Here is a 24562-nt window from a genome sequence, read left to right on the forward strand (position 1 = left end):
TACTGGGTTTGTCTGTTGGAGGCGTGAGCAAGTCCCGGATCTGAGGGTCCTTGATTCCTACTGCCCACCGAAGATCGAGGGTCCTGAGAAGGGGGCAGCTGGAGGTACTGAGAGCACAGACTGCAGACCAGGAACAGCCCGCCAAGATGAGGTCTTTCAAGCCTGCCGGGAGAGGCAACAAGTCAGCCGGGCTCTGCCCGCTCTGAGGTATCTCAAGCCACCGCCCTTTCTCCAGGCGCAGGAGGAAGCGGCTCCCTCCCTGCCTGGGGTGGGACGTGGAGCCACGCTCCATGCAGGAGCAGTTTGAACAGACACAGGAAACCACATCCCTATCGGCTGCTCCCCAGGCGACAGGATCCAGACACGCAGGGGTTCTCCCAGCGGCGGGTGCCAGGGTTGCAGAGCCCACCTCTCAGCGTGGTCTGGCTGTTGGGAAGCCTCAGCGCCGGCTGGCGGCAGGGGCGAGGGACCCCTCGTTGGCCCACACTCACCTGGCAGCCTGTTGACAAGCCACGTGAGCTGTTTTTTGGAGATATTGGTCCAGCTGAGGTCAAGGCTGACTGGCTGTCTTTTGATGATGCCGCTCAGTGCCTGGGGGGTGATGGACTTGCACCTGCTCAAATCTATCTTTGTCCACAATCTCTTGTCACAGCACCTGGGGACGAGCACAAGGTTGGGAGTTGAGCGCTGTGGTGGGAGAGGCCATAAATCCGGGAGGACCCCGGCCCTGGCACAGCCCTGGCTGCAGCACAAAGCCGTTCTTCCCAATTTGTCAGGGTTCCCCAGACGTGTGGGGATGTGCGGCCACCCAGGGATGCCCAGAACAGCCCCAGCAGCATTTTGCTGCCACGTAACAAGACTCCATATGGCAGCTGCCAGCCTGCTTGCTCCCCCCTGGGTGCTCCCCTGCTGGGGCAAATATCTTCAGCCTCCCTGCTCCCAGCAGGCAAAATGCTCAGCCTGGTCCCACCCCATGGCCTTGGCAATGCTCTCTGCTTCACCAAGAGCCACAAGAGAGCTTGGATGTGGCACAAACTATTCCTCTCTCCCAGGAGCCTGAGGACCCAGTGCATTCCCTGCCTCTAGAGCTGCCACACCGGCGGCAGGGGAGGGGACGCCCTCCTCCAGCTGCCAGGGCACACCATGCCCGCTGATCAAAGCGGGACAGCCCCTTCCCACCGAGCCATTCCCACTCTCAGCAGTTAGAAGCCTCCCGGTTCCCCATCCCCATCTGTTCCCAAGCCCTCCATCCACAGCTGTCCCACTGCCAGCATTGTCTTCAGGCCTGCGCCCCCCGAGGCGCTTCCAGGCAGCAAACCCATCTCTGCCTCAGCCTGCGCTGTGGGGCCGGGAAGGGCAAGGAGCACGCAGGGCGGTGGGAGAGGAGAGGGCATTAACACCTCGCCAGGACACCGTGGGGGACACAGGGGACACCCTGCGGCCATCTTCTGATGGATGGGACAGGAGGAAGGCGCTAGAGGGGGGCAGCCAAGACCAACGCACACGTGGAAGGGGCAGCAGGGCTGCCACAGGGCCCAAGGGTGATGCTGCCTGGCAAAAACTAGAGATGGGGAGGGGAGGGGAGGGGAGGGGAGGGAGGCACCAGCAGCGCAGGGAGCAGGATGCCACCCCGCTTCCTCTCTCCGGCTGCCTGTTAGGATCAGGACACGAGCGGTCCAGGCGGCGCTGCCCCTGCCCGTTGTGCCCCCACACTCACCACTTGTACCAGGTCTTGCACACCCGCATGCACTCGCAGAGCTCCCTGCGAGTGAGGTAGCGGAAGACGGACATCCAGACCTCGCGCTGCATCCAGCTCTCCTCGCCCTCCTGCGCCCGGCCCCCTCTGCCGTTGAGGCGGGCCACCCCCCCCTCCTCCGCGTTCTCGTCATCTTCATCGTCCTCCTCCTCCTCTTCCTCGGCAGCCAGCTCGTCCTCCCCACCGCCCCGGGGGGGCATCCTGGCTGGCGCGTGGCGCATGACCACGCGGGGAGAGTGCTGCAGGTTGGCGGAGGAGGCTGTGATGGCTTGCAGCTTGGGGACAATAGAAGTGCCGTGGACGTCTTTGGTGGGGCGCTGGAGCGTCACGGTGAGGTAGGAGCCGTGCAGCTTGGCCTTCTCCACCTCCGACAGCTCCTTCTTGCCGCTGGGGTTGTTCTCCTTCTCCCGCACCATGGTTCGCTCGGTGGCCTGGAGCCGCAGCAGCTGCCGCCGCTTGAAGCGCTCGTCCCTGCTGGCGCTGTGGTGGTCGCTGGGGCCGGCCCCGGGGGACGAACGCGTCACCATGCCTCGTGGGGACGCCGGGTCGTGGATCAGCTGCAGCATGGGGGTGGGCGAGTTGGGTGGAGGGGTGAGGGGCTCCTCGCAGCTCCGCAGGGGCCGCAGCACCTTGGCTTGCGCCGTGTCATCGTCGCTCTCCTCTACCTTGCGCTTCTGCAGGGAAGCGGGACGGGTGGCAAGTTAGCAGGGGTGGGGCCACACTGCACCTGGGGAACACGCCTGCTCTCCTCTTCCACTCACACCAGCAACCAACATCTCCACCCCTTGCAGCAGCAGTGTCCTCCGAGGTTGGGGTGGCCTCCGCTCTGTGCCTAACAATCAATCCCCTACCTCCTGCAGCAGAGACTCCCCGGTCACAGCTCAGCACAAGACACTGGGACAAGAGGTGCTCATCGTGCCCACCTGAAGTGCCGGGGGACCCAGGAGCCACTCAGATGTGCACCCCCAGCACGCGCATCACCCAGAACGTGAAGGTGCTGCAGCCTCCCCCAGCCTGGCTTGCCTTGGCTGCACCGCTTCCATCTGCGGTGGTGGACACAGTCCTACGGGGGACGTGGTGACCGTAGGCTGGCCTCCTGGGCAGTGCTGGCAGGTGCCAGCGGAACTGCTGCCACCGCAGGCAGCCCACTCGCCGTCTGACCGAAGGACCCAGCCAACCTCGCTGCTTCTGTGGGAACCTGGCCTTGGTGCGCTGATGAGCTCTCTAGGACCCGCAGACAGAGCAGGGGCTGTCAGCTTGCCCCACTGCAGGCCCCAGAGATGTGCTGCAGCAGTGTAACCACCCCTGCAGGTCACTACTGAATGGCCTTGCTGCTGCCCAGCTGGTATCCCCTGGTCGGGGCTGGTGCCTGCCAGCCTCCAGCCCACCCCACAAGCCTGTCTGCACCTCTAGGCCACCACTCTGCTCCTGATGGCCCGAGTCCTGCCTACCCACGGCAGGATGCAGTGAGATGGACGATGCACGGCCTGACCTCCCCTACCCCGGTACTGCTCGCCTCCTACCTGGCCCTTCTCCGCGTCGTCACCCTGGTAGCATTTGGGACATTCCCAGCAGTTGGGGAGCTCGTCGTTGAGCAGTCCTTCTCCATCCATCTGCAAAGCAGAGCACAATCAGCAGCGCCCTTTCCCGCAGCCCAGCCCTGCTCAGCCCTGGCACACGTGCTACTTGCCTGCAAGCAGCCAGGGTGAACAATCTCGTTGCAGATGCAGCACTCCATGAGCTTCTTCTCGAAGTCCTGCGAGTCCTCATTCTGATCCACCTCCCCACAAAGTGCACACGTGACCGAGTGAGGCAGCCTGGGCTACAAAGGAAAGCAGGGGTGATACCAGGGCAAGGAAGGATAGCCTCCCCCCCTCCTCCTCCTCTACCTTTTCCTCCCTTCCCTCACCACCCAAACAATAGGGAAGGGGCCAACTTCTCCCCAGGAATCAAACTTGGCCACTACCCTCTCCCTGACCAGCCCCGCAGAGCTGCTGCCAGGCTGCGGCGGCCTCTGGAGAAAAGGATCAGGCTACAGACTCACCGCTAAGCACTGCCGGAGGACGCAGGACTGCTTCATGCGACCAGGCCCGCCAAACTTCTTCATGTCCCTGCAGTAGTGGCACATGCCACACTCGCCTTGCATGCAGGCCTTGCATTTCCGGCACCGCACGCGCCTCCGCCGGGCACCCGACACGATGGGAGAGACGGTGGGCCTGACGGGGGTCGGGCGGGGCGTTGGCTTCATGGTGTGAGGCTTGGTGATGGGGATGGTGGGCAGACGGACCCTCAGCCGTGCCTGCAGCTTTAGCTGGTAACAGAAAAGAGAGAAGCATGAGAAGGGCGGATGGCGGCACTCTGTTCGGACCTGCAAGCTTCTGGTTTTGCCCTCTGTGACCTCCAGTCGCATGCAGGGAGCAACCCCGCTCCCTCGCTTCCCCGTGGACAGAGAGCTCGTCCTGTCTCTGCAGCCAGGTTCCTCTGCCAGCCTCACGGGGATGGGGCTCAGCTCTGCAAGTGGTGCTCCCGTCACCCCTGCTGCCAGCCCAAGGTGTGCTGAGAGCAACCAGTTCCTGCTCAGGGCACGGGTGGGAAGGCGCAGCTCCTCAGCAGACATCTGCCCCACTGCGTCCCAGCAGCAAACTCACTGCTGGCTGTGGCATCCTCCTGGGAATGGCTGTGACATCACGTACACCCAAAAGGCCAGCGCAAGGACAGAGCTGCGGGTATGCCAAGCATTTGAGTGCTGCACCCAAAGCATGGAAATATCTCCAGAAAAGCTGTCTGCGATGCACTGCAGCACGGGCAGTGTGCTGATGGGGGCACAAGCCCTGGCACACACCCACCTAGCAGTGAGGGGCCAGCCTGCCCGCCGAGCAGGCAGGGGAGCTGCTGATCTCACACCCACACCTCACCCTTCACCTCTCAGGCAACACAACAGCGATGCTGTCCCCTGAAACGCCATCCAGGCCGCCCTCAGCAAACTGAGAGCTTCAGTGCAAGGTCCCTCCAGCAACCACCCCCCAAAAACACCAAACTCCAGCCCCTCTGAGCACAGCTACAGAATGCAGAGCAGCCGGGGCTGCCCCCAGCACCAGTGCAGCTGGAGACCTCTGCAGCTGCGAGCACACAGCTCTGCCCACAGGGCTGCAGAGGCAGCTGAACCCTGCGCCCTGCTGCGCTCCCCCACTGCCCACGGGCTCCCGAGGGAGGCGCAGAGGTTGCACCACTGCACCCCAGCTGCACAGCAGGTAACAGGCCAAACTGCACGTGGTACCCTCCAGCAACAGCCACCCCTGTCTCTCCTTGCAGCACTTACCTTATCTCTCTTGGGCCACTGGACGATGGGGACGCCTGTAAGTGCCAGTTTGGGGTCGCTGTTTGCGTATTCTTCTAGCAGCAGCTGATGGGGAGAGGGAGGGTGGGAGGAGGAAAGAAAAAGAGACAAAAAGGACAGGTGTGAGCAGAGCAAAACAATGCTCCTGTCAGCCAGGCAGGCTCTGACCGGATGCCAAGGCCAGCGTGCTTCAAACATGGCACGGAAGGAACCCTCTTCCACCCACAGCCGTGAGCAGCGAGCCCTCCCCACATTACAGACAAGCTCTGTCGAGTCGACGTGCACGAATGCTTTCATCAACTGCATTTCAGCCCCGAGGCCCCGCGCTGCGTGGTGGCTGGGAGAGAGCGCCGAGCTCTTGCAATCCAGCAGGATTCACGGGGGAGGAAGCGAGCGGGTCCCTCGCTGCCCCCCGCAGCTGCTGTGCCCCCGGCAGCCCTCTGCAGCCTGGTGCGAGCCCGGGAGCGGCTCCCCGGTGGCATTGGCAGCTGGACGCGCTGCCTCTGCAGGCCCCCTGCCTGCAGCCCCCTCCCCACCGAGCCCACCCGCTGCAAAAGGTGCTTTATTTACTCGGTGTCACCATGGCTACGTGAGCGGCAGCCTCCTGCCGGCATCCCTGCACGGGGCTGCGTGTGGCCGAGTGTCCCCGGGAGCTGGCCGCACACTGGGGCTGGCTCCAGCACCGCGTCCCCCGCCCTGCTCTGGGGGTGGCAGGAAGCTGCGGCCTCCCCCAGCTCCCCAGCACGCTGCCTGCAGACCTTCCGCCTCCCAGCCAGCCGGCCCTGAACACGGGCTGGAAGGAGAGGTCGGGGACCCAGGGTGCGCGCGCACACGTGTGCGCAGGGAACCGCAGTCTCCCCGTGCCTGGGGCCCAGCGGGGGCTCAGGCACGCTCCAAACTGGTGGGGAGGGAAGGGGGGGGTCACTCATTGGGGGTGCCAGGGTCCTCGGGCTGCAGATGGATGGAAGCCAGGACGGGTGCGGGTCGCCTCAACCCCCCCGGGGGCAGGCAGTAGGGAGGGGACCTTCCGAGCACGCCGTGCCATGCCGCGCACCGCCCCGGCCAGGAGAGCTGGGTGGCAGCCAGCACGCCCGGGGGACGGGGAGGGGAGAGGTGAGTCCAGGAGCCAGCCCGGGACACCGGGGGTGGGTGGGGGGGGGCGAGGGGAAGCTGGGGATCCCCGGGTCGCAGAGCCCCGCGTCCCCTCCCCAGCCCGCGAGCCGTGCCAGCTGCCTGACCTTGCGCCTCTGGGGCTGCCGCGACTCCGGGGCGAAGTTTGCCGAGCCCTCTTTGTTTCGGTGCCTGCGCCGCGAGCTTCGGGGCCGCCCCCCCCTCTCCCCCCGGCCCCCGCCGGGGCCCGGCTCAGAGCGTGCGGCCCCGCTCCGGCCCCCGGCTCCTCAGGGACATGGCCGGGAGCGCGGCCGCGCCCCCCGCCCCGAGCCCCCCCGGCTCCTCCCCGGCTCCGGCAGCCGCCCCGCCGGCCGCGTGCTCCTCCCGAGCCCTGGGGCAGCGGCGGCAGCTTCCTGAGCCCGAAACAATGCTGCTGCGTCACCCACATGCGGTTCCCAGCAATGCTTTGCAACGGGAAGATGGCAGGAGAGAGAGAAGGAGCGAGCCGAGAGGGCAGAGCCGTTCTGCTGCAGCGCCGGGAGGGGCCGGCTCGGCGGCGGCGCCGCGCGGATTGGCGCAGGGGCCCCGGCGGCGCGGCCCCCCCCCCGCCCGCCGCCACCGCAACCGGAGGAACGGGGCGGCCCCCCCCGGGCTGGGCCGGGCCGAGCCGGAGCCCCGCTCGTGGGCAACCCCCCCCCGGAGCCCTTCTTTTGTCTCCTCCGGGGCGCTTCTGCGCGTCCCGTGCTGGAGGTGCCCCGGGAGAGAGCTCCCCGAAGAGGGGGGCCGTGCCCGCATCCCCCCCCCACCCCCCGACGCGCAGCGGCTAAGTTTGGGAGCTGCCGGAGTCCCAAAGGCACCGCCGAGCTCGCCGCTAGAGGGGGACGAGCCCCCGCTGGGTGCAGCGAGGTCCCCCCTCGGCAGCCCCAGCAGAGCCCCCCGCTTCGCTCCAGCCCCCCGCGATTAAAGTGGAGGAAGCTTTTACATAAAGCGAGCCCCCCGAAAGCACCGCTCCCACACCTCGTTGTCACCTGCAAGCACCTCCGGCTCTCATCCATCCCGGCCCCGAACAGCCCAAGGAACAAGTTGTGCATGGACCTAACCCCGCTGCCTGCGCTGCCTCCACCTCCGGAGCCGTGCTCCAAGGCAGGGTGCGGGGCCCAGGGCACCGCCAAAGTCAAGCACAGGGAATGGCACGCAGAGGTCACCTCTGCTCGGGCAGGACAGCAGGGACTCGGGCCCAGCTAGCTCCATGAGAACTGCCAACTCTGCCCTGAAAGCCATACCCACGCATTTCAAAGCAGCCCATGCATGCTTCACGCTGTGCTTTCATCTCACCTCACCTGCAGGCAGGAGCGGGGCCAGCACTGCCTTCCCACCACAGCTCACCGGCCACCCCGACCCTTCACCGTGCAGCCCTGGTGGCAGCAGCCCCTGTTCCTCACCGAGTCCTCTCAGCCTCCCAGCACCTGCACGAAGCAGGGATGGGGCAGACACTCCCCATGGAGTGCCCCGAGACCACGCACCCCTCCCAAGGTTGCTCATCAGCACTTTTTACATCTTCTGGGTTTCAGCAAGCTGCCATGTTCACTGCTTCTCTTTGACAAAAGCAGATGGAAAACCAAACTGTCTTGGGAACAGACGTGACCCATGGGAGGAACAGACCTGGCAGAAGAGTGAGATGTTGTCTCTGATACCGAAAGACTGTGCAACACTGAGCCAGGTATGTGGGAAGCCAGACCAGAGGCTGTAAGGAGAGATTCTGGAGACAGGATCCTCAGTTTTGGGAGAGAGACTTATTTTTGTAATGCCTGGTGCTCCAGTGCTGCCAGGCAGAACCCAAATGCAGCCAGTTTGTGACTGTTCCTGAGGCCACGGGGCTTGGCAGCACTGCAGCAAGGTAAGAGCTCAGGCAGGGACTCAGCCTGCCCGCAGCCAGCCAGCACCAAGTCCAGCCACTCCAGAGACAGCTGAGCTGCAGAAGGAGCCTGCTCCCCTGAAATCTAAGTGAGGGAAAGCAGCACACCCCAAGCTAGGTCAGGAGCAATGGACAGAAGCAGCCTGAAGGTGGTAAGACCTCTCACACATCCCCTCTTTGCCAATGATCCAGTGACTCCAGTCCAGGCCATGAACGGAGACATCACCAAACTCAAGGAGATTTTTCAGCAAGGCTCGGTGCTAGAAGGTGATTGTGTGTCAACTTCATTCCCCAAAAGCAGATCTGCTCCTGAGGCAGTGCTAGAAGTCACTGATTTCTGCAGGCCCTCGCATTTAAGCCACGGCAGAGCAGAAGGAGCAGAAGGCAGCAACTTGGTGTTACCAGGAGCAGTCCAAGGGACGTGGCAGGCAAAGCTAGGAGGTTCTGGTGGAGGTAGAGGTGGCAACGTGCTGCTTTTCTTCCTACTCGCAGTGCCTGATGCAGCCTCGGCTGGGGTGGGTTTCAGTGGATGGACAGTTCCTCTGGCTGGCAGCATAGCTTTGTCGCACACAGTGTCAGGTCCCACTATGCTGCAGCTCCAGGCTCAGCTCACGGCAGGATGCAGAAGCACAGTTCTTCACGTGGCCCAGCACACAGGTGTGCGATGACCATGAGTTCAGGACAAGAGGCAGTGGCAAAAGCCCAGAGCTTGCAGCCTGATGCTCTCAGCAGCCCCATCCTGCTCTTTCGGGTGACAGATTCCAGCTTTGTCCTAGCCTCAGAGCAGCCACGTTCCTTGTGCCACCTCCAGGTACTCCAAGAGCCACGGGAGCTGTCCACAACGCATCTCCCTAACTGGGAGGCAGCTACCCAGCGATGGCAGCAAAGTTGGTAAGTGCCAAAATCACCTTGGTTCTGTGCTCCCCTCCATCAATTCTGCTGGGAATGTAAGGGTACAAGTACCTGCTACCGAACGACGGCCCCAGAGGCAGGCTCAGATGCTGGGGATGCAGGGAGGTGCTGCTGACCGTTTCCAAGTTAAGGCACTCAAACCGGATTAGGCTCTAGCTCTCTACCAGCGCATAAAGAGACACAGCAGAGGAATTCAAACAAGCTCCAGACCAGAAGAGACCCAGGCCCAGGGTGCAGCATGAGGGATCCCACCTGCACCATGGCAGCGTGGGTGGCACAGGAGGGCAGGAGCACCAGAATGAGACCCGCCAGGCATCTCAGCAGGAAGGGCTGAGCTCACACTGCCCAGGTACCGCGTGAGAGCGCTGAGGTTGTCAGAGGAGGGAGTTGTACATGAATCTGCATGAGAAACATGACCCAAACAGCTGATGACTAAGGATTTTTGTGCCATGTGGGCACCCTGTAACAGGTTTGACCTGTGATGCTGTCAGTCCCGAGGGACCAGCCCTTGCACCTCAGCGTGCTTTTGAACCCAGAGGACAGCTGGCATTAGGGAGCGAGGCCTTCAGGGGAGCCTGAGCAGCTCTGCAGTGACTTCCACCCCCAGCTCACCTGCCAGCTGGGCACGGGGCCCGTGGGTCTCAGGGAAGCTTCCCCTGCACAAGTCCCAAACCCAGCTCAGCTCTGACAACCTCGAAGGCTCTGCCTCAGACACACGGCGCAACACACCAGTTCCCCTTGCTGGGTCCAAGGGTGAAACACTCTGCGTGCTCCCAAGGCCACAGCACAGCATGCTTGAAAAACCCACATGAGAACAGAGCTGCAGCTCCCTAACAGCACCCATGCTTGCTGCTGCAGCCAGGCACCAGTGGTGCCTGCAAGGCTCAGGCGCCAGGGCCCCGAGCTGCACCCTGCTGCTCCCAGCACAGCATCAGTTTCACCAAATGCCCTGTAAAGTCTGTAGACTGCAAATAGAAACAACAGCACAGACCAGGGTACAGCCATGGCTGTCAGTACAGGCAGCCAGCTGAACAGATCCCCATTAGCAAGGAAGGGAACAGGAAGTAACCATGGTTTGAGGGACTAAAATCACAATCACAGAACAGTTTATGTTGGAAATCGTAAAGGACCTTACAGATCATCTGATTCCAACCCCTCGCCATGGGCAGGGACACCTCTCACTACACCAGGTTGCTCAAAGCCCCATCCAGCCTGGCCTTAACCACTTCCAGGGATGGGGCCCTCCTCTGGACTCATTCTAATACATCCATGTCCTTCTTACGTTGGGGGCCCAGCAGTACTCAAGGTGTGGCTTCACCAGGGCCGAGTACAGGGGGACAATCACTTCCCTCTCCCTGCTGGCCACACCACTTCTGACACTAGCCCGGACTCTGTTGGCCTCTTGGCCACCTGAGCACACCGCTGGCTCCTGTTCAGCCACCTGCCAACCAATCCCCCCAGCTCCCTTCCCTCCAGGCAGCTTTCCAGCCACTCTGCTCCCAGCCTGCAACCTTGCACGGGGTTGTTGTGCCCCACGTGCAGGATGCGGCACTTGGCCGTGTTGAAACTTGTCCAGTTGGCCTCGGCCCATCGCTCCAGGTCCCTCTGCAGAGCCTTCCTGCCCTCAGGCACATCAACACTCCTGCCCACCTTGGTGTCCTTGGCCAGCTTGCTGAGGGTGCACGCGATCCCCTTGTCTGATCATTGGGGAAGATATTACAGAGAACTGGACCCAGCACCGAGCCACGACCCTCTGGGCCTGGCCACCCGGCCAGTTTTAAACCTCACAAAGTGTACTCCCGTCTAGGCCTTGAACAGCCAGGTTCTTCAGGAAAATGCTTCAGAAATGGTGTCAAAAGCCTTTCTGAAGTCTATAGACCACATCCACAGCCTTTCCCTCATCTACTGAGCACGTCGCCTTGTGGTAGAAGGAGATTGGGTTGGTGAAGCAGGACCTGCCTTTGATAACCCCATGCTGACTGGGCCTGATCACCTGGGTGTCCTGTAAGCGTTATGTGACTGTACTCAAGCTAAGCTGCTCCATGAATTTCCCCAGCATAAGAGGTCAGACTGACGGACCTGTAGTTGCCCAGACCCTCCCTCCAGCCCTTCTTGTAGGTGGGTATCACATTTGCTAGTTGCCAGTCAACTGGGGCCACCCTGGATAGCCAGAACTGCTGCTAAGTGACGGAAAGCGGCTTGGTGAGCAATTCCATTAGCTCCCTCAGTACCCTCAGGAGGATCCCATCTGGCCCCATGGACTTGCATACCCAAAATGGATTTCTGAGGTAGAACAAGGCTGAAATTCCCACCTTAGTGCTGAAAGGGCTAAAACACCAAGGAGCTGGACTCTATGATCCTTGTGGGTCCCCTCCAACATGGGATATTCTGGGATTCATGGAGTCAGCACAGGTTGTAGAGCAGGACAAAGGTTCTCACGGAACCCAAGATCATACCCTGCAAAGCACCCTAAGAAACAAGGCCAAATCCACCTGGGGCAAGGAAAGGGCTCAGCATCCAGCAGCCTAAGGAGGCCTGAGCCAGACCTGGAAATAAGTCACACTGAACAAGCACTAACACCTGTAAGGGACACAGGCAGGGCCCAGAAGACTCTTGGCCATGTTGGCCAAGAGCAGTTGTTGCTCCTGCTAATCCCAACCCAAAATCCAAGCTAGGGCTGTCCCTCAGCATCAGCTGCTGTGACATTAGCCTCAGGTAGTGGAGGAAGAGATCTGTGAGCCTGCGGACACATCAACCCCTACGCCAGCACCAGGGTAAGTCCAGGGTCACCTTTCCACCTCCGATGCCACCAGGAAGCGGGGACACCCTGGCAGTCCCGAGGAACGGCAGCACTTGTGGCTTCCTCACGCCTACATACCTTGACATCAGCAATGAGGGCGTCCTCATCTTCGATGCCAGTGGGAACACACTTCTTGTGCAGGGGGAGCGACTCGAGTTTGTCCACCAGGCAGCGCAGCCCCTCCAGCTCGAACTGCGTCAGGTGCACCCTCCTGTTCTTGCGCGGGCTGCCGCCGTGGGGGTCCCAGGCCTGGCCGTTTTGGGAGCCCCGGCTGGAGTCGGAAGAGTCCATGGAAGGGCTCTTCTTCAGACCTGTCAGGCTGCTCCGACAGCTCCTGCCCAGTTCATCGTAGTCCACGTTGGCACCATTGGCTACGGGGCTGGTGAGAACAGACCGCCTTGTGACTGGTCGCCTGGGTTCCTTCCCTGCTGCATCCTCCTCTTCCTCCTCCTCCTCCTCCATGTTCACTGAGTCTGAGGAGCTCAGCTCCATATCTGCCATGAAAGAGTGAGAGAAGAGCACAGTGGCCGGTCACTCAGTCGCAGGAGACATTTCGTTTCTAGAGGAATCCCCCCAGTCACTAGAACAACAGACACACACGGGACATGACAGAGAAAGGATGGGGGACACAGCTGCTAGTAAAGGATAGCTAAATCCCTTGCACATTCCCAGAGTGTTTTGTCAAAAGCCAGGCATGGGAAGCCTCAGGAAAACGACATTAGAGCTGTATTTGGCTGGATTTGCTTAGGGATCTCCAGCCATCTGGTCCTGGGAGTGACTTGAGACCTCAGCCCTGCCTTCATGATGGGAAACAGAGGACGTGGACTTGCTGGATGGCCATGAGGTCTCTGAGCCTGGTTGTGCATAATGAAGAAGCCTCCCCTAACACTGACAGGAGCTGGGAGCGATTTCTCCACATTGCCAAAGGGCTCTAGCTGTGAGATGTGCCCAGGAGTGGGTATTTACAGCCCCCAGGTGGAGGCAATCCAGCTCTCTCCCACTCTGAAGGGTCTCTGTAACAAATCATTTCTTGAACCACTGCATGGCCCCTGTCTGCGTTGGCTATAAAGCCAAATAATCCTTTTGCGAGAGACCCCCTTGACATAGCTCTCCAGACTCTGCATGCAGGAAGGCCCTGATCAGCAAGAAAGCCTTAAAGCCCTGCAGCCCACAGCAAACAATGGTTACTGCTGCTGTCCTCCCTCTCTTCTGTTAAAGGCTTTGTGTGTACCGCCAAGGCCAGGAACTTGCGTCCTGGTTTTACAGCTGAAAGGAACCTGTTGCAAGGGCAAAGGAGGAAGCAGCCATATGGCTAGTTTTGACTTCTTGCTCAAAAGAAAAAAAGCAACAAAAAACCACACAACCTTTGTTGAGTCTGCAACGCCCTCTGACTGTTCTGCAGAGCAGACATGGAAAAGAGAGGAAATACCCAAAGAAACCACCTTGTGAAATTGAAGAAGTGATAGTCCCTTGCTCTTCCCACATAACCCTCCCTGCCTAACACACGGCTGAGCCAGGCAGGGCCCGCAGGGCTGTGTGAGGAAGGAACAGGGGCTCACCCATGCTGAGCGATTCCTTCTGGAAGTCCTTGGTCAGGTGTGAGCGGCTGGTGATACAGTAGACGTAGCGCTCCAGCACATACCAGCACATCTCGTAATAGAAGGGATAACGAAACTTGTTCGGGACCTGCAAAAGAGGGAAGGGGATCAGTTCAGACTGGCTTCTCCACAGGGCTGCACAGAAACCACTCTGGCTGCCTCGAACCAGACTGATCCCCTCCTGAGGGGCAGGAAATGCACGTACACGTGTAACAGCACCATTCCTGCTTCTGGCAGCAGGATGTGACTCTCCTTGTGGAAGGAGAGCAGAGAGCAGGTACTTGCTGTTAATGGCACTTGCAAGCCATTAACATTTTGTTTGTCTGTTAGGGTCGCAGCCCTTTGCTGTGCTTCCCCCCCCAGGCCTCCTTCTCACTAGTACAGGACAACAGCAGGTGCCACAAGAGGTTTCAGTTGAAGGTAAAGGTTCAAGCCCTCTTCCCAAGCCACAGCACAGCATCTGCCAGTACACGTACATAGAAAGGGATGGCCTATTGCAAGAGGAGTTGTCAGCTCTGTTAGACAGTGGGGCCACCAGGGCTGTCCCATCAGTGCTGGCAATTCACATGGAGGCAGATGGCCCTGACCCTGCTGCCTGCCTCGCACCTTCCTGAGGCTACACAGCCCCGGGTGGAGCAGGCACACAGTCCATCCTCCTGCATCTTGGTTCCTTTGAATATTGGCCTGGCATCCAAGTGCTAACCCACAGTTCCTGCCTGCTGCAGCACCTTGAACCTTTTCAGAGAGGCCAAGGGTCTGTCATAGCCCAGGTGCATCCTGAGGCTTCTCTGCAGGTACTGAGGGCTGCAAAACCCACGCCTCCCCAAGGAGCAAAGGAAAGCACCCACTTGTCAGCCGTGTTCTTGGCTCAAGAGCTCAGGAAGCCTTTCACTTCAGTCATTTTTACCACATCAAGCTCTAGGATCAATGCCAAACAGGAGCAGAAGGCAACTGGGTATGGGAAGAGGCAAGGTCTGCTGGATGCATTCCCATGACCATGCTGCTGCCACCTTCTTCCCTGGCTGCCTTGCCTGGGGAGATTCCCACCACGCTCCCTGCAAGGTTTCCTAGTGTCAGACTGAAGGCAGCAGGAAGGAACAGCTGGAGTTCGAGCAATTTGTCAGGGGGGGAGACGCAAGTGTCCTGCCTGTGCTGTTCCTGGCTGCACCCTCCCTGCCATCCCGGGAGGCCAGATCCTCTCAGCTCTCCTTACCCGTGTGCGGTCTTCGATGCTGTAGATCCGGAGCTGCATAGGGATGTTGAAGCTGTGCAAGAAGTTGCCTCCAAAAACCAACGTGTCCATGGGAGTGTACACAGCATGGATCCAACCTTGGGCAGAAAGAGTTTGAAGAGTCCTTCTGAGCAATGAGGTCAGGACAAAGTCTCTCAAGCGTGTCCCTGCTAATTCAAATCCTTTGCAATCTCTTATGAACTGTGATCTTCAGAGAAGGGCTCTCAAACTGCACAACCTCTTCCATGCTACTCAGCTAAGTCTACTCTGATAGATACAGCCTTAAACTACTCCTACACCTAGGGTAGCTGCTAACACACACACAAGCTACTGATCCCACACACATCAGCCAGTACAAGTGGCAGCAGGAGGCAAGGACGGGACCACCTAGATCCCAGCTCTTCAAGGTCTGATGCTGTGTTACCACAATGCGCACTCCTGAAGCATCACTGCTGAGTTACTCAATACTCAGCTCACTTTACCCACTTACGAGCTAAAGACAGATTTGTATTTAGGCACTTAAATACATCTGTGGGCCTGGCCTCACATCTTCCCATGGTAGTAAGTGTGTCAGTATCTACCTCCTATCCGTAGATTTTTGTCACCCTGTCGTCTCTGCAAAGTTGCTTCCTTGTTGCATTAGACCTAAGAACACCAGCAGCGAGGAGAAAAGTTTTCCAAAGTTTGTTGAACAATTCAGAGAACAATAAAAAAGTAACTCTTATTTTAAAGGCTAAGCAGTTCAGACAAGCCCAAATTTGGCAGATTCCAGCACGGCTTTCCTTAGAGCAAGGCCACTCAATTCAAAAGAAGTTCACGGTACCATGACTCAAATGAGTAACTCGTGCAATCCCTGGTGTTTTCTTCTCCTGGTCCTGCTGTAAGCTACAGGAGCATGCGTGTGCAACACAGCTTATTCCTGCGCTGCAGGAAACAGCAGGTTACACCATTCTTTGCCATCAGAGAGCCTTATGGAAGAAGTTTTTATGAAGCAGTTTTATTAGAAGCTTTGAAAGGGGTCCAACAATCCTTCTACTTACAAGGGAATATTCCCTAGCGCAAGCACATTTTACAGACATCCCAGGTCCAAATCACAGGTCCTGAAAGGCTGTGAGCCAGTCCTTGTGAACAACCCGGTTCGGGCTGCTGTTCCACCCACCTCATTGCTTCTGCTTTGCTGCTTTCTAGCACAGCACTGCACTAATTGTGCAAACAAGACATTGTTGATGCCCTCCAATTCATTCTGCTTGCTTAACCAAGTTAGGCTAAAGATTTCCCTTAACTTGCTTTAGCCAACTATGACCACAACGGAGGGATCTCTCAGGGAAGGAGCCAGGATCAGTGTTCTGCTTCTTTCCCTGGACCCCTCAGCTCAGAGCTTTGAAAGCGTTCCCACTCCCAACCTCAAAGTCTCCTTGCTCAAGCCTTCTGCTGTTACCTGCAAGTCTCTCCACATTACAACTTCCCAGCTCCCTATCAGGTTTCAGAATTTTCCAACATCCACTTCTAGCTCTACATTTTCTATTTCTCCTGTCTCCAGTACCCCAGATAGCCATCATCCTTCCTCATGTCCAGAGCAGTCACCTTGTTCCCTAAACACACACACTGGCTCTCTTTCTTGCTTCACAACTTGAAAATAACTCTGCAGAGATTTCACAAGAGAGCCAGGAAGTAGAGGAGCTGTGCTGTTTGGGCCAGCCTCTATCATCAACACGCGCTGCTCTGCATGTCAGCATGATGGGCCCTGAGAAAGCCTCCTTTAGTAATTCATCAAGCATGATGTGAGCCAGATGGAGTTTTCTGGTCACTTGAGTGGAATCCACAGTGCTGTGTCAACCATGGTTCGGGAGCCAACAAATAAGTGGACAGAGCCCCATAACATCTCCCTCTCTGTTACTCATGAAGGAGAAAGCTAAGTTCTGCCTGTTCTGATTCTGCTCGTGTCCCAGGAGTTTCAGCCTCTTGCCATAGCCCTGGCAAAAGCCAGGATGCAACTGCCCACCCTACTGTACCTGAGGGGATGACAAATGTGTAGCCCTGCTTGAGCTCGATGCGCTGGCACTCTGACACTCTGTCCCCAAGAAAAATGTCACCCTGCTTCCCTGAGAGAAGCCAGTTTTCATAGAGCTCCAGGTTCTGGGGTGTAGGAGGGATCAGCCAGAATATCTGCAAGCAAAGAAAATACATATATGTAAGCAGAAATCCCCTGTCAACTGACCTAACGGCTGTCCCATCTGAGAGGGCAAGCCACTGAACAAGGGCCTTCCCAACTTAATGCACCAAGCATCACATCTAGACTGAGCCTGGGATGTCCTGTAAGGTGTTATTTACAAAGACAGTGTTGATAGATGCAAAACCCACTGAAGACACCAGAGTACTTGGAAACGAATGATATGTTTACCTGCACCTTTCTGAACACTACCATGTTATTCAGAGACAACTGAACTAGAGATTTGCATTTGTCTGTCTCCACGCTGTACAGGTGGGCAAGTAGATATCCATCCACCAAATAGGCTCTTCAAAGACTGTTAGCCCATCTTTTGAGGAAAATCACTGAAGCCACAAACTATCAGAACCACTGGGGAGCCTTGCATCTCCTTTGCAAGATGTGGGTGAAAAGCCCGGATTATTTAAGTAGGGCAGAGCCTGTTGCCTTCCCTGAACCTAGACTAAGTCAGTGGAGAAAGATGGGATGAAATAATTGCCCAGGAGTTGTCCTTGTAGTCCAAGCTTCATCCTAGAAATCTGTCCTCACTGACTGCAGAGGGAGCCCCTCCAGCTGGACAGTTCCTTCTCAGCAGTTAAAAGCGAAAGGGCTCCCTGCCACAGTGGCTGTCCAAGGCCCTTTCTCAGAAATACAAGCTTCTTAAATACACTCCACGCTATTACAGTGGTAATGCCAAAGCCTAGACTAGATCTGTGATAATGGGCACATCCACACAACAGCAATTACAAGGGATGTTCCCCCAGCAAGGACTTGATGTTGGTTACGTTTCATTCTCTGAACATGATTGTGCTCTCTAGGGCAACTGAAGTGCTAGCAAGTGACTGACTTGTGCTAGCTAGCCAGCCCCTTCGGTGTTACCGCACTGAACTGCTACAGATCTGGTTTCTGACAGTTAAGAGAACAGAACCAACACCCCACCTGTAAGGGGAGCTTAAGGTGCAATTCACCCTGCCTCAGGGCAGGTGGGAGGACTGGCACCTTCCCAGTTTCCCTTCCAGAGGGACTTCCTCCAAGCCAGACACCAGTGAAACACGTAACTGGGTGAGGAACACCCATGCAGAGATGTCCCTGCACAATTCTAACTGGAAGTCACCCATCACGGAGCAAACGCTGCACACAGATGAAGTCTGTACCTTTCCCCCTCGGTGGATATGGTACCACACAGAAGTACCTCCGAAGTCCACGTGGAAATCTGTGTAGCAGCCCTTGACGCTCATCAGACAGTACCTGGGGGAAAGCAAGACAACAATAAGGTGTAAGTGGGAGGTGACCCATTGTATTCAAAGTGAATGGACTGCCTAAACCCAGGCCAATAGCTCAGTGCAGTGCCAGCAACTAATCACTGCAGTGCTAAGTACTTCAGGTGCAGGGAGGTGATGGATTGCAGGAGAGCTCACTTGACATTTCTATCAAATCCCCTCAAAAAGATCTAGTCCAGACAAGAGGAGAGCTTCCGTACCCATATACCGAGCAGCTCTAGAAACCCCCAAGCCACAGGTCTGGCCTACAGGTTGGACAGGCAACACCTAGCAGCTCCAACAGCTCCAGATGCATCAAGGTGGTGAGCACCAACAATTTCCCCAAAGTCCAGAAAGCTCCTGGAGGTGACACGACTGCCCTTCTGCACAGCATTTGGCAAGGGCTTAAGTAACTAATTGCAGATATCACCCACTGAAATAAACAGGGGGAACATTTCTCCCGCTTCCCCTTGGAACAAACTGCTTCTCCCTTGGGCTGTTTTCTTGCACGAGATCCTGAGATGTGCCAGTGGCAGCAGGCAGGAAAAGCAAGTCACTTACTTTTGCACCTTCGGATACTGCATCTCCAGGATAGCATTCGTGGACTCCGTTTGACTCTCCTTCAGGTGCCTGGGCCACATGTTATCAACCCAGTCAATCAAATCCACCTGTGGCAGAAAGGTGGGAAATATGAGTAGGGTTAAAAAAAGGGGTCACAGTACCCCTGCAATGGACATGCCTAAACCATTGCACTGCTGTGCACAGATTGCCAGAAAACCCACTTCAGAGCAGGCCCCCGACAAACTACAGGACCAACGAAGGGAAGGAGGGCCTGGTGCTACCTGAATGGCCATGATACTCCCATTTTAGCTCCCGCACACCCCAGCAACCTTTCCTGTTCCACTGCTGCAATGCTAGAGCATTTGGGACCAGCTGTTCTCACTCTGGTGAGCCTCTGAATTCACACAGGCAGCGAACACTGCAGCAAGATCCCAAGCATGGTACCAGGATGCTGCACTTCTACTAGGGGTCAGCCAGGAAACGCTATGCACTGGTCTTATACAAAACACATGCTGGGCAGCATCTGCCAAGGTGGGCTTCAACTCGCTAAGTTTCAGGAGACAGAGCCCACAGAGATCAGCTGCAGCTGCTGGATCCTAGTCAAACACAGAACCAGCTCCAGCAGCTTCCAGAGTGTGGCAGGGGCATCCCTGGCTGAGCCCATAGATGCTAAGAGCAGCTCCTCTCCTGCTGCACTCAAGCATCAGGCAGCGCCTTGACTGCAGAGAACCACAAGCACAAGGGAAGGGACATCCCTGCAAGAGGAAGAGCCATACTGACCGTAGCAGGTCTCTGCACCAGGTTCTCCAGCTTGGTGTGGCTGAACTCCAGGCTGATGACGTTGTAAAGTTTCTCCCGCTCGGCCTCAGGTGTTTCGTAGTAGCGTGCCCACTGCGCCATAGACATCTCGATGTCCCTCTGCGTGTTCACATCCATGACATCCACCATCCGTCGGCTCCCTGCCAAAACAGACAGATGTCACTGGAACCAGCTCTGTGCACAACTGGCCACCCAGAAGAGACGCTCTAGGAGACACGGGTCCTTCCTCAGAGAACCCACCCACACATGTGTGACATCTTGGCCTCTCCCATAACTTCATCTTCTTCCATTCCTACATTGAAACAGAAACTGCTTCAGGTCAAACTAGATTCCTCAAGCAGGTAAGAGCTGTGATCCACTAGCAAAGGACAGCTCATGTTCAACCAGCTACATGCTGGGGGAGCCACAAAACCTGACTTCTAGCTTTGATACACCCGCTGACTCCCAACTTCTCCCTGTCTGCCCAGGGCGCAACTCAGGCACACTGTGGTGGTCCCCAAACAACAGCAGACACTTACCGACGCACAGCCGCACATCATTCACGCTGAAGTCCGGATCTGGCATCCTGCAGGACAAACACCTTGCTAAAAAAATCATGAAGTGCTTCTGGCTGCAGACCATTCCCAGCTGTAACCCCACATTGGCGCGCTGCCTCTTGGGTGTAGGTGAAGACATGGGTAAGGATCATGCATCTATATCTCTGGGGGCACAAGTCTGGACTGAAGCACTGGGCCCAGCTTCCGGCTAGGGAAGCAGGAGTGATTTGGGAATTGGATATAACATCTCCAGAGTACAGTGACTGCTGGTAAATGAGTAAGCAGGCCTTGAGCTAAGAAATCCTAGCTCTCATTTTAAAAGCTTTAAAGGTAAAGGACATAGTTAAATCAGGAGAAACAGTGTATTTCACTGACACAACGCAACCATTCTAACTTATCCGCACAAACACCACTGTCACAAACAGGAAGGGCAGGCATCTGTTCAAGCTGTTCTAGACCCATAAACATAACCAAAAGCTCAAGAGAATCCAGTTTCACCCACACTGGAGTCCTCAGTACTAAACACATACCCTCCCAAGTCTGAGCCTGGCACAATTTGCTAATTCAGCAGATTACAGTACATCCTGCACTGCCCGTCCTCTCATAGCCAGTCAATGAGGTTAAGAGTAATGCTGCTAATACTGGCTGGACTATCTGATAATATTTGCCCATATTATTAGGCAAAAAAACAAAGCTAGATATTGCATCAGAGCAGTAATAGGACCTGCCAGGCATTCACTTGAACTGTGATCACCTACAGCCAATTCTGTCCTCTCGTTTTAAGCCCAAACAGACTAGCAAGAATAAGATATGTGAGCTGGAAGATGCTTTCCTCTGCTCACTCCACAACAATGCGGACAGGACGCGGTCACATCAACTCGACAGAGCACAGATCCAGCTACCAGAGTCAGATCCCCAAAAACACTGAGACAGGCAAGAAGTCAGGCCGGAGTCACCCAGCCATCACTCTTTACCCTGACACTTACTTTATCCCCAAGCCATCAGAGCTCCTGAAGATGAGAGGGTCTCTCAGGCCACCCCGCTGGATGTATTCAACTGTGAAGTCTGGTGTGGGGAGAAAAGAAGAGGGAAGATGTTAGGAGAGACTCCCACAGAGCATTATAGACAACATGAGTTTAGGCAGGATCTCTGGTGATCTCTTGTCCAACTCTGCTCCCAGCAAACTAACTTCAGACTTGGCTCAGACTGTTCAGGACCCTGTCCAGTTGAGATCTGAAAACCTCCTCACATCTCTGTGGCACTGCTAGCCAGTGAGAGAGCCCTGTCCCTTGTCATTTCTACAGTCCTGCAGAGATCCTGGAACTCCTTTGCAGCAGTTCTGTAAGCAGCACGGTGTTTGCTGCTGACAGACCTTAGACGGGGCCCCCCCTGGAGGGGGAGGAGGAGAGCTTGCTCCAACAGGCTGGGCCAGGCAGGGGAACAGCACGGTTTTCTGGTCCTCACTTCCCCAAGAAGCTCACAGCAGAGCAAGAGCTCACTCTCATGGTAAATCCTCATGAGGACTTGCACTGGTTACACGATGAAAAGGCATCCCACTGAGCCATGTGGATGGTGAAAAGAAAGCGGGGAGATCCCACAGGCTCTTTGAGTTAAGCATCCAGCAGACACGTGGCTGCAATTACAGGTGCTGACCCAGGCAAAACCCCTCGCTCCTGCCTGCCATGTGTCCCAGCAAGCCCGCAGCACTGCAGAACAGCCCGCTGCTCTCCAGACTGAGCAGCTTCCGTGCCATTTCCCATGCATACTCCCTGTTACCAGCTTTCCTGGCTCAAGGGCTTAGCAGGCTCGAGCCAAACCTTCACCAACATGCTCCACATTGCCTTCAAGCTTCTTGGGGACCGCTGCAGGACTTGCAGAGAAGCAGGCATAAATGTTACCGCCTCCTCTGCTCCACTTGGGTTATGCAAGTAAAGCAGTTCACAGCAGAGGAAAGCACAGAACTCGTGTGAACCGCAGCCAGTTTCCACAGTTTTAGTGAAGAGTAGAAAGGAAAAGGCAGCAAAACACAGGACGGTGGGAAGGGATTTCATTATCACCACGATTGCCTTGTAACCGCCCTTCATGTTGGCAGACAGGAAGACTCTGGGTGTAGTCAGAGGCAAAGAGTACATCCAACTGCGATCCCTGCTAGCTTTCTCCTGAAGGCTCGGGGAAAGGTCATCTCACACGCCATGCCTCTCTGGAGAAGTGACTAACCACAACAGCTGTCTGGTTACAGACAGCAGTAGCACACGCTGCGGCCCCAACACAAACCTTTGCCTTCCATGAAGACGACGAAGGTGGAGTTAAACTTGTTGGTGGAAAGCTTTTCCTCGAGGTCGAATGTCCTCTTCCCTTCAATTTCATCATCAGAGATGCCGTCGTCCTCGTAACGCCGCCTCATCGTGCCACGCTGAGGAGAGACCAGACCAGAAAATATGAGCTATGGACCAGGAGCGACCAGCTTGCTTCCTCCCCCAGCTGTCCCAGAAGCTCACATCAACCCCACGCAGCTCAGGCAGGAGCCTGGGGACCCTTGCCCTGCAGCAGGCAGTCTCTGGGAAGTGTACACACTTTTGCTCCCAGAGAGGAGACACCACGCCACTGTGTTGTCTTATTCCCAAGCTCTCTAGCTCAGCAAGCAGCGTTGGTATCAGTTTTCAGCAGACACACAGATCTATTCAGGCAGTGCATGTCTGGGATCCCAAACACACCACTGAAACAGCAGATCTGCTTCTCCTATAATCAACAGACTTGCACATGTTGGGCCATGTGGCAGACAGGTAATCCACTCCTAAATGCTAACACAGACAGGGGAAGAGGGGAGAGAGCCGGTCTAACTGCGGCAAAGGAAAGAGAACCACTCTCCCTCTTATTTTTTTTAAGCAGGTATGTCAGTATTTTTCTTCGCTGGAGGTAAAGGCATTTGTCAATTTAAATCTCTGCTAGAATGCCAAGTAATAAAGGAAGGGGCTCACGCTGCAGACAATTCTCGAGTTTGGCTATGCTTGTGTGCAGCAGTTTGATTTATTCCCTCGTGCGAGGTGGAGCAGGTTGGGGGAGTAACCCTCTTCTTAGAGGGTCTGATAAGTATGCCTGTGCTGGGATTCCTGACAGACGTCTTCCTCTAGGATAGCTGGATCTGGAAGAAATTACTGTCCCCAGCTGTTAGCCACCCCTCCGGAGACTGACCATGTTCTGGCAGAGCCATTCGTGGGAATGCTCCCTAATTCCCCTCAGACAGCAGTCAACCCGGTCTGAATTAGCCAAGCTGGCTTCCCCCAATTAGGGATGCTCCCGCGACAGAGCAATCCCATCAGTTGTTCTGCCAGCAGCCAGACGGGGATGGGGATGGAACGGAGCGGGAGGCGACAGCGCAGCTGCCCTCACGCCTGGCGGCTGCTGAGGCACAGCCACGCTGGGGGGGCCGTGTCCCCAGCAGCCCCCCAGCCCAGGGACCCCTGTGCAATGGGGACAGTCGGTGGCACCGGTGCCTGCTCCACGTGGAGCGAGCGCATTCCAGAGCTCCTGCCATCCTTTGGAGCCTCCCAGAGGCAGACGGCTCCCCTTCCTGCCTGGGAGCAGCTGCCTCCGACCCCAGCACCCAATCACCCAGTGCAGGAACACGGAGGAGATTTCTCCCCCTTCTTATAATAAATTCCACTTCACAATTTCTAGGAGGCTGATCAATTCGCAAGTTGCTTGCAGCCCATTAGGGCAGAGCAGCTTACCTCTCCCTGCTGTTAACACCTCGTTAACTTTCCTCAACTTTCCAAAAACCCCCGCAGAAACCTGAACACAACAGGGGCACGAACAAGAGGCTGCTCCTGAATGGGGCACACATAGGGGCACTTCAGAAAGAGCCCTAAGTACCCCGAAACAAAGTTCTCCAAGGGCCTGTCCTTGCAAGGTCCTGGGTGAGGAGCAAGGTCCTACCTGTCCGGGGACCTTGCTCCTCACCCAGGAGTCACTCAACCAGGGAACAAGTGACCAGAACTGTAAAGGCTTTGTGTTCACAGCATGAACAGGACACAGCCACAACACAGAGGTGCAAGCACCTTGAGCCGGGTTCCCTTCACAACGGGGAACTCGGGGCTGCAGAACATGGAAGGAGGGGGACTGTCTAGGGCTCAAGTTGTCACCAGCACAGCATCAGCTGCAAAGCCCCCTCCACACTCAGCCAGATTCAGCTTTGCTTGCTCCTGTGGGCAGGGAAGCGTCTGGATTCCTGATGTGCACAGTGTGCAGAACAGGATCCCAGTCACGGCTGAAGACCCAGAAGCACTGCCACAACACAAAAAGCTCCGTTGGTTATACAACACCTCTTGTGTACATGGCCTGGGCCACTGTGCTCTAAAGCCATTGTTGTCTGGAGAGGGTGGGGAAAAACAGCATTTGGGTGAGCAAAGCAGACAGGAAGGAGAAAAGCTGCTGCGTTTCCAAGCACACGTTTTGGGAGAGACTGCACCTGCAGGGACTCTGGGCAAGTCTCTGCAGCTGAGTTCTCCCTGGAGCATGCAGC

General features: G+C 56.8%; 1 protein-coding gene across 1 annotated transcript in view; it reads right to left on the minus strand.

Annotated features, from left to right (window-relative positions):
- The window catches only part of KDM2A (lysine demethylase 2A), a 38535-nt gene that overhangs the window by 1835 nt on the left and 12138 nt on the right, over positions 1-24562 (minus strand). Inside the window, exons 4-20 of the mRNA XM_032188883.1 lie at positions 22315-22453; positions 21027-21105; positions 20023-20069; positions 19466-19644; positions 18686-18792; positions 18020-18113; positions 16672-16825; positions 14642-14757; positions 13390-13516; positions 11909-12324; positions 5076-5159; positions 3801-4067; positions 3447-3578; positions 3280-3369; positions 1718-2430; positions 492-655; positions 4-162 (exon numbers count right to left, since the gene is read on the minus strand). Of these exons, the coding sequence (XP_032044774.1) occupies positions 4-162; positions 492-655; positions 1718-2430; positions 3280-3369; positions 3447-3578; positions 3801-4067; positions 5076-5159; positions 11909-12324; positions 13390-13516; positions 14642-14757; positions 16672-16825; positions 18020-18113; positions 18686-18792; positions 19466-19644; positions 20023-20069; positions 21027-21105; positions 22315-22453 (3067 nt within the window). The remainder of the gene's footprint in view (positions 1-3; positions 163-491; positions 656-1717; positions 2431-3279; positions 3370-3446; positions 3579-3800; positions 4068-5075; positions 5160-11908; positions 12325-13389; positions 13517-14641; positions 14758-16671; positions 16826-18019; positions 18114-18685; positions 18793-19465; positions 19645-20022; positions 20070-21026; positions 21106-22314; positions 22454-24562) is intronic.

This window comes from Aythya fuligula, chromosome 5, assembly GCF_009819795.1.
Source record: "Aythya fuligula isolate bAytFul2 chromosome 5, bAytFul2.pri, whole genome shotgun sequence".
Lineage (NCBI taxonomy): Eukaryota > Metazoa > Chordata > Aves > Anseriformes > Anatidae > Aythya > Aythya fuligula.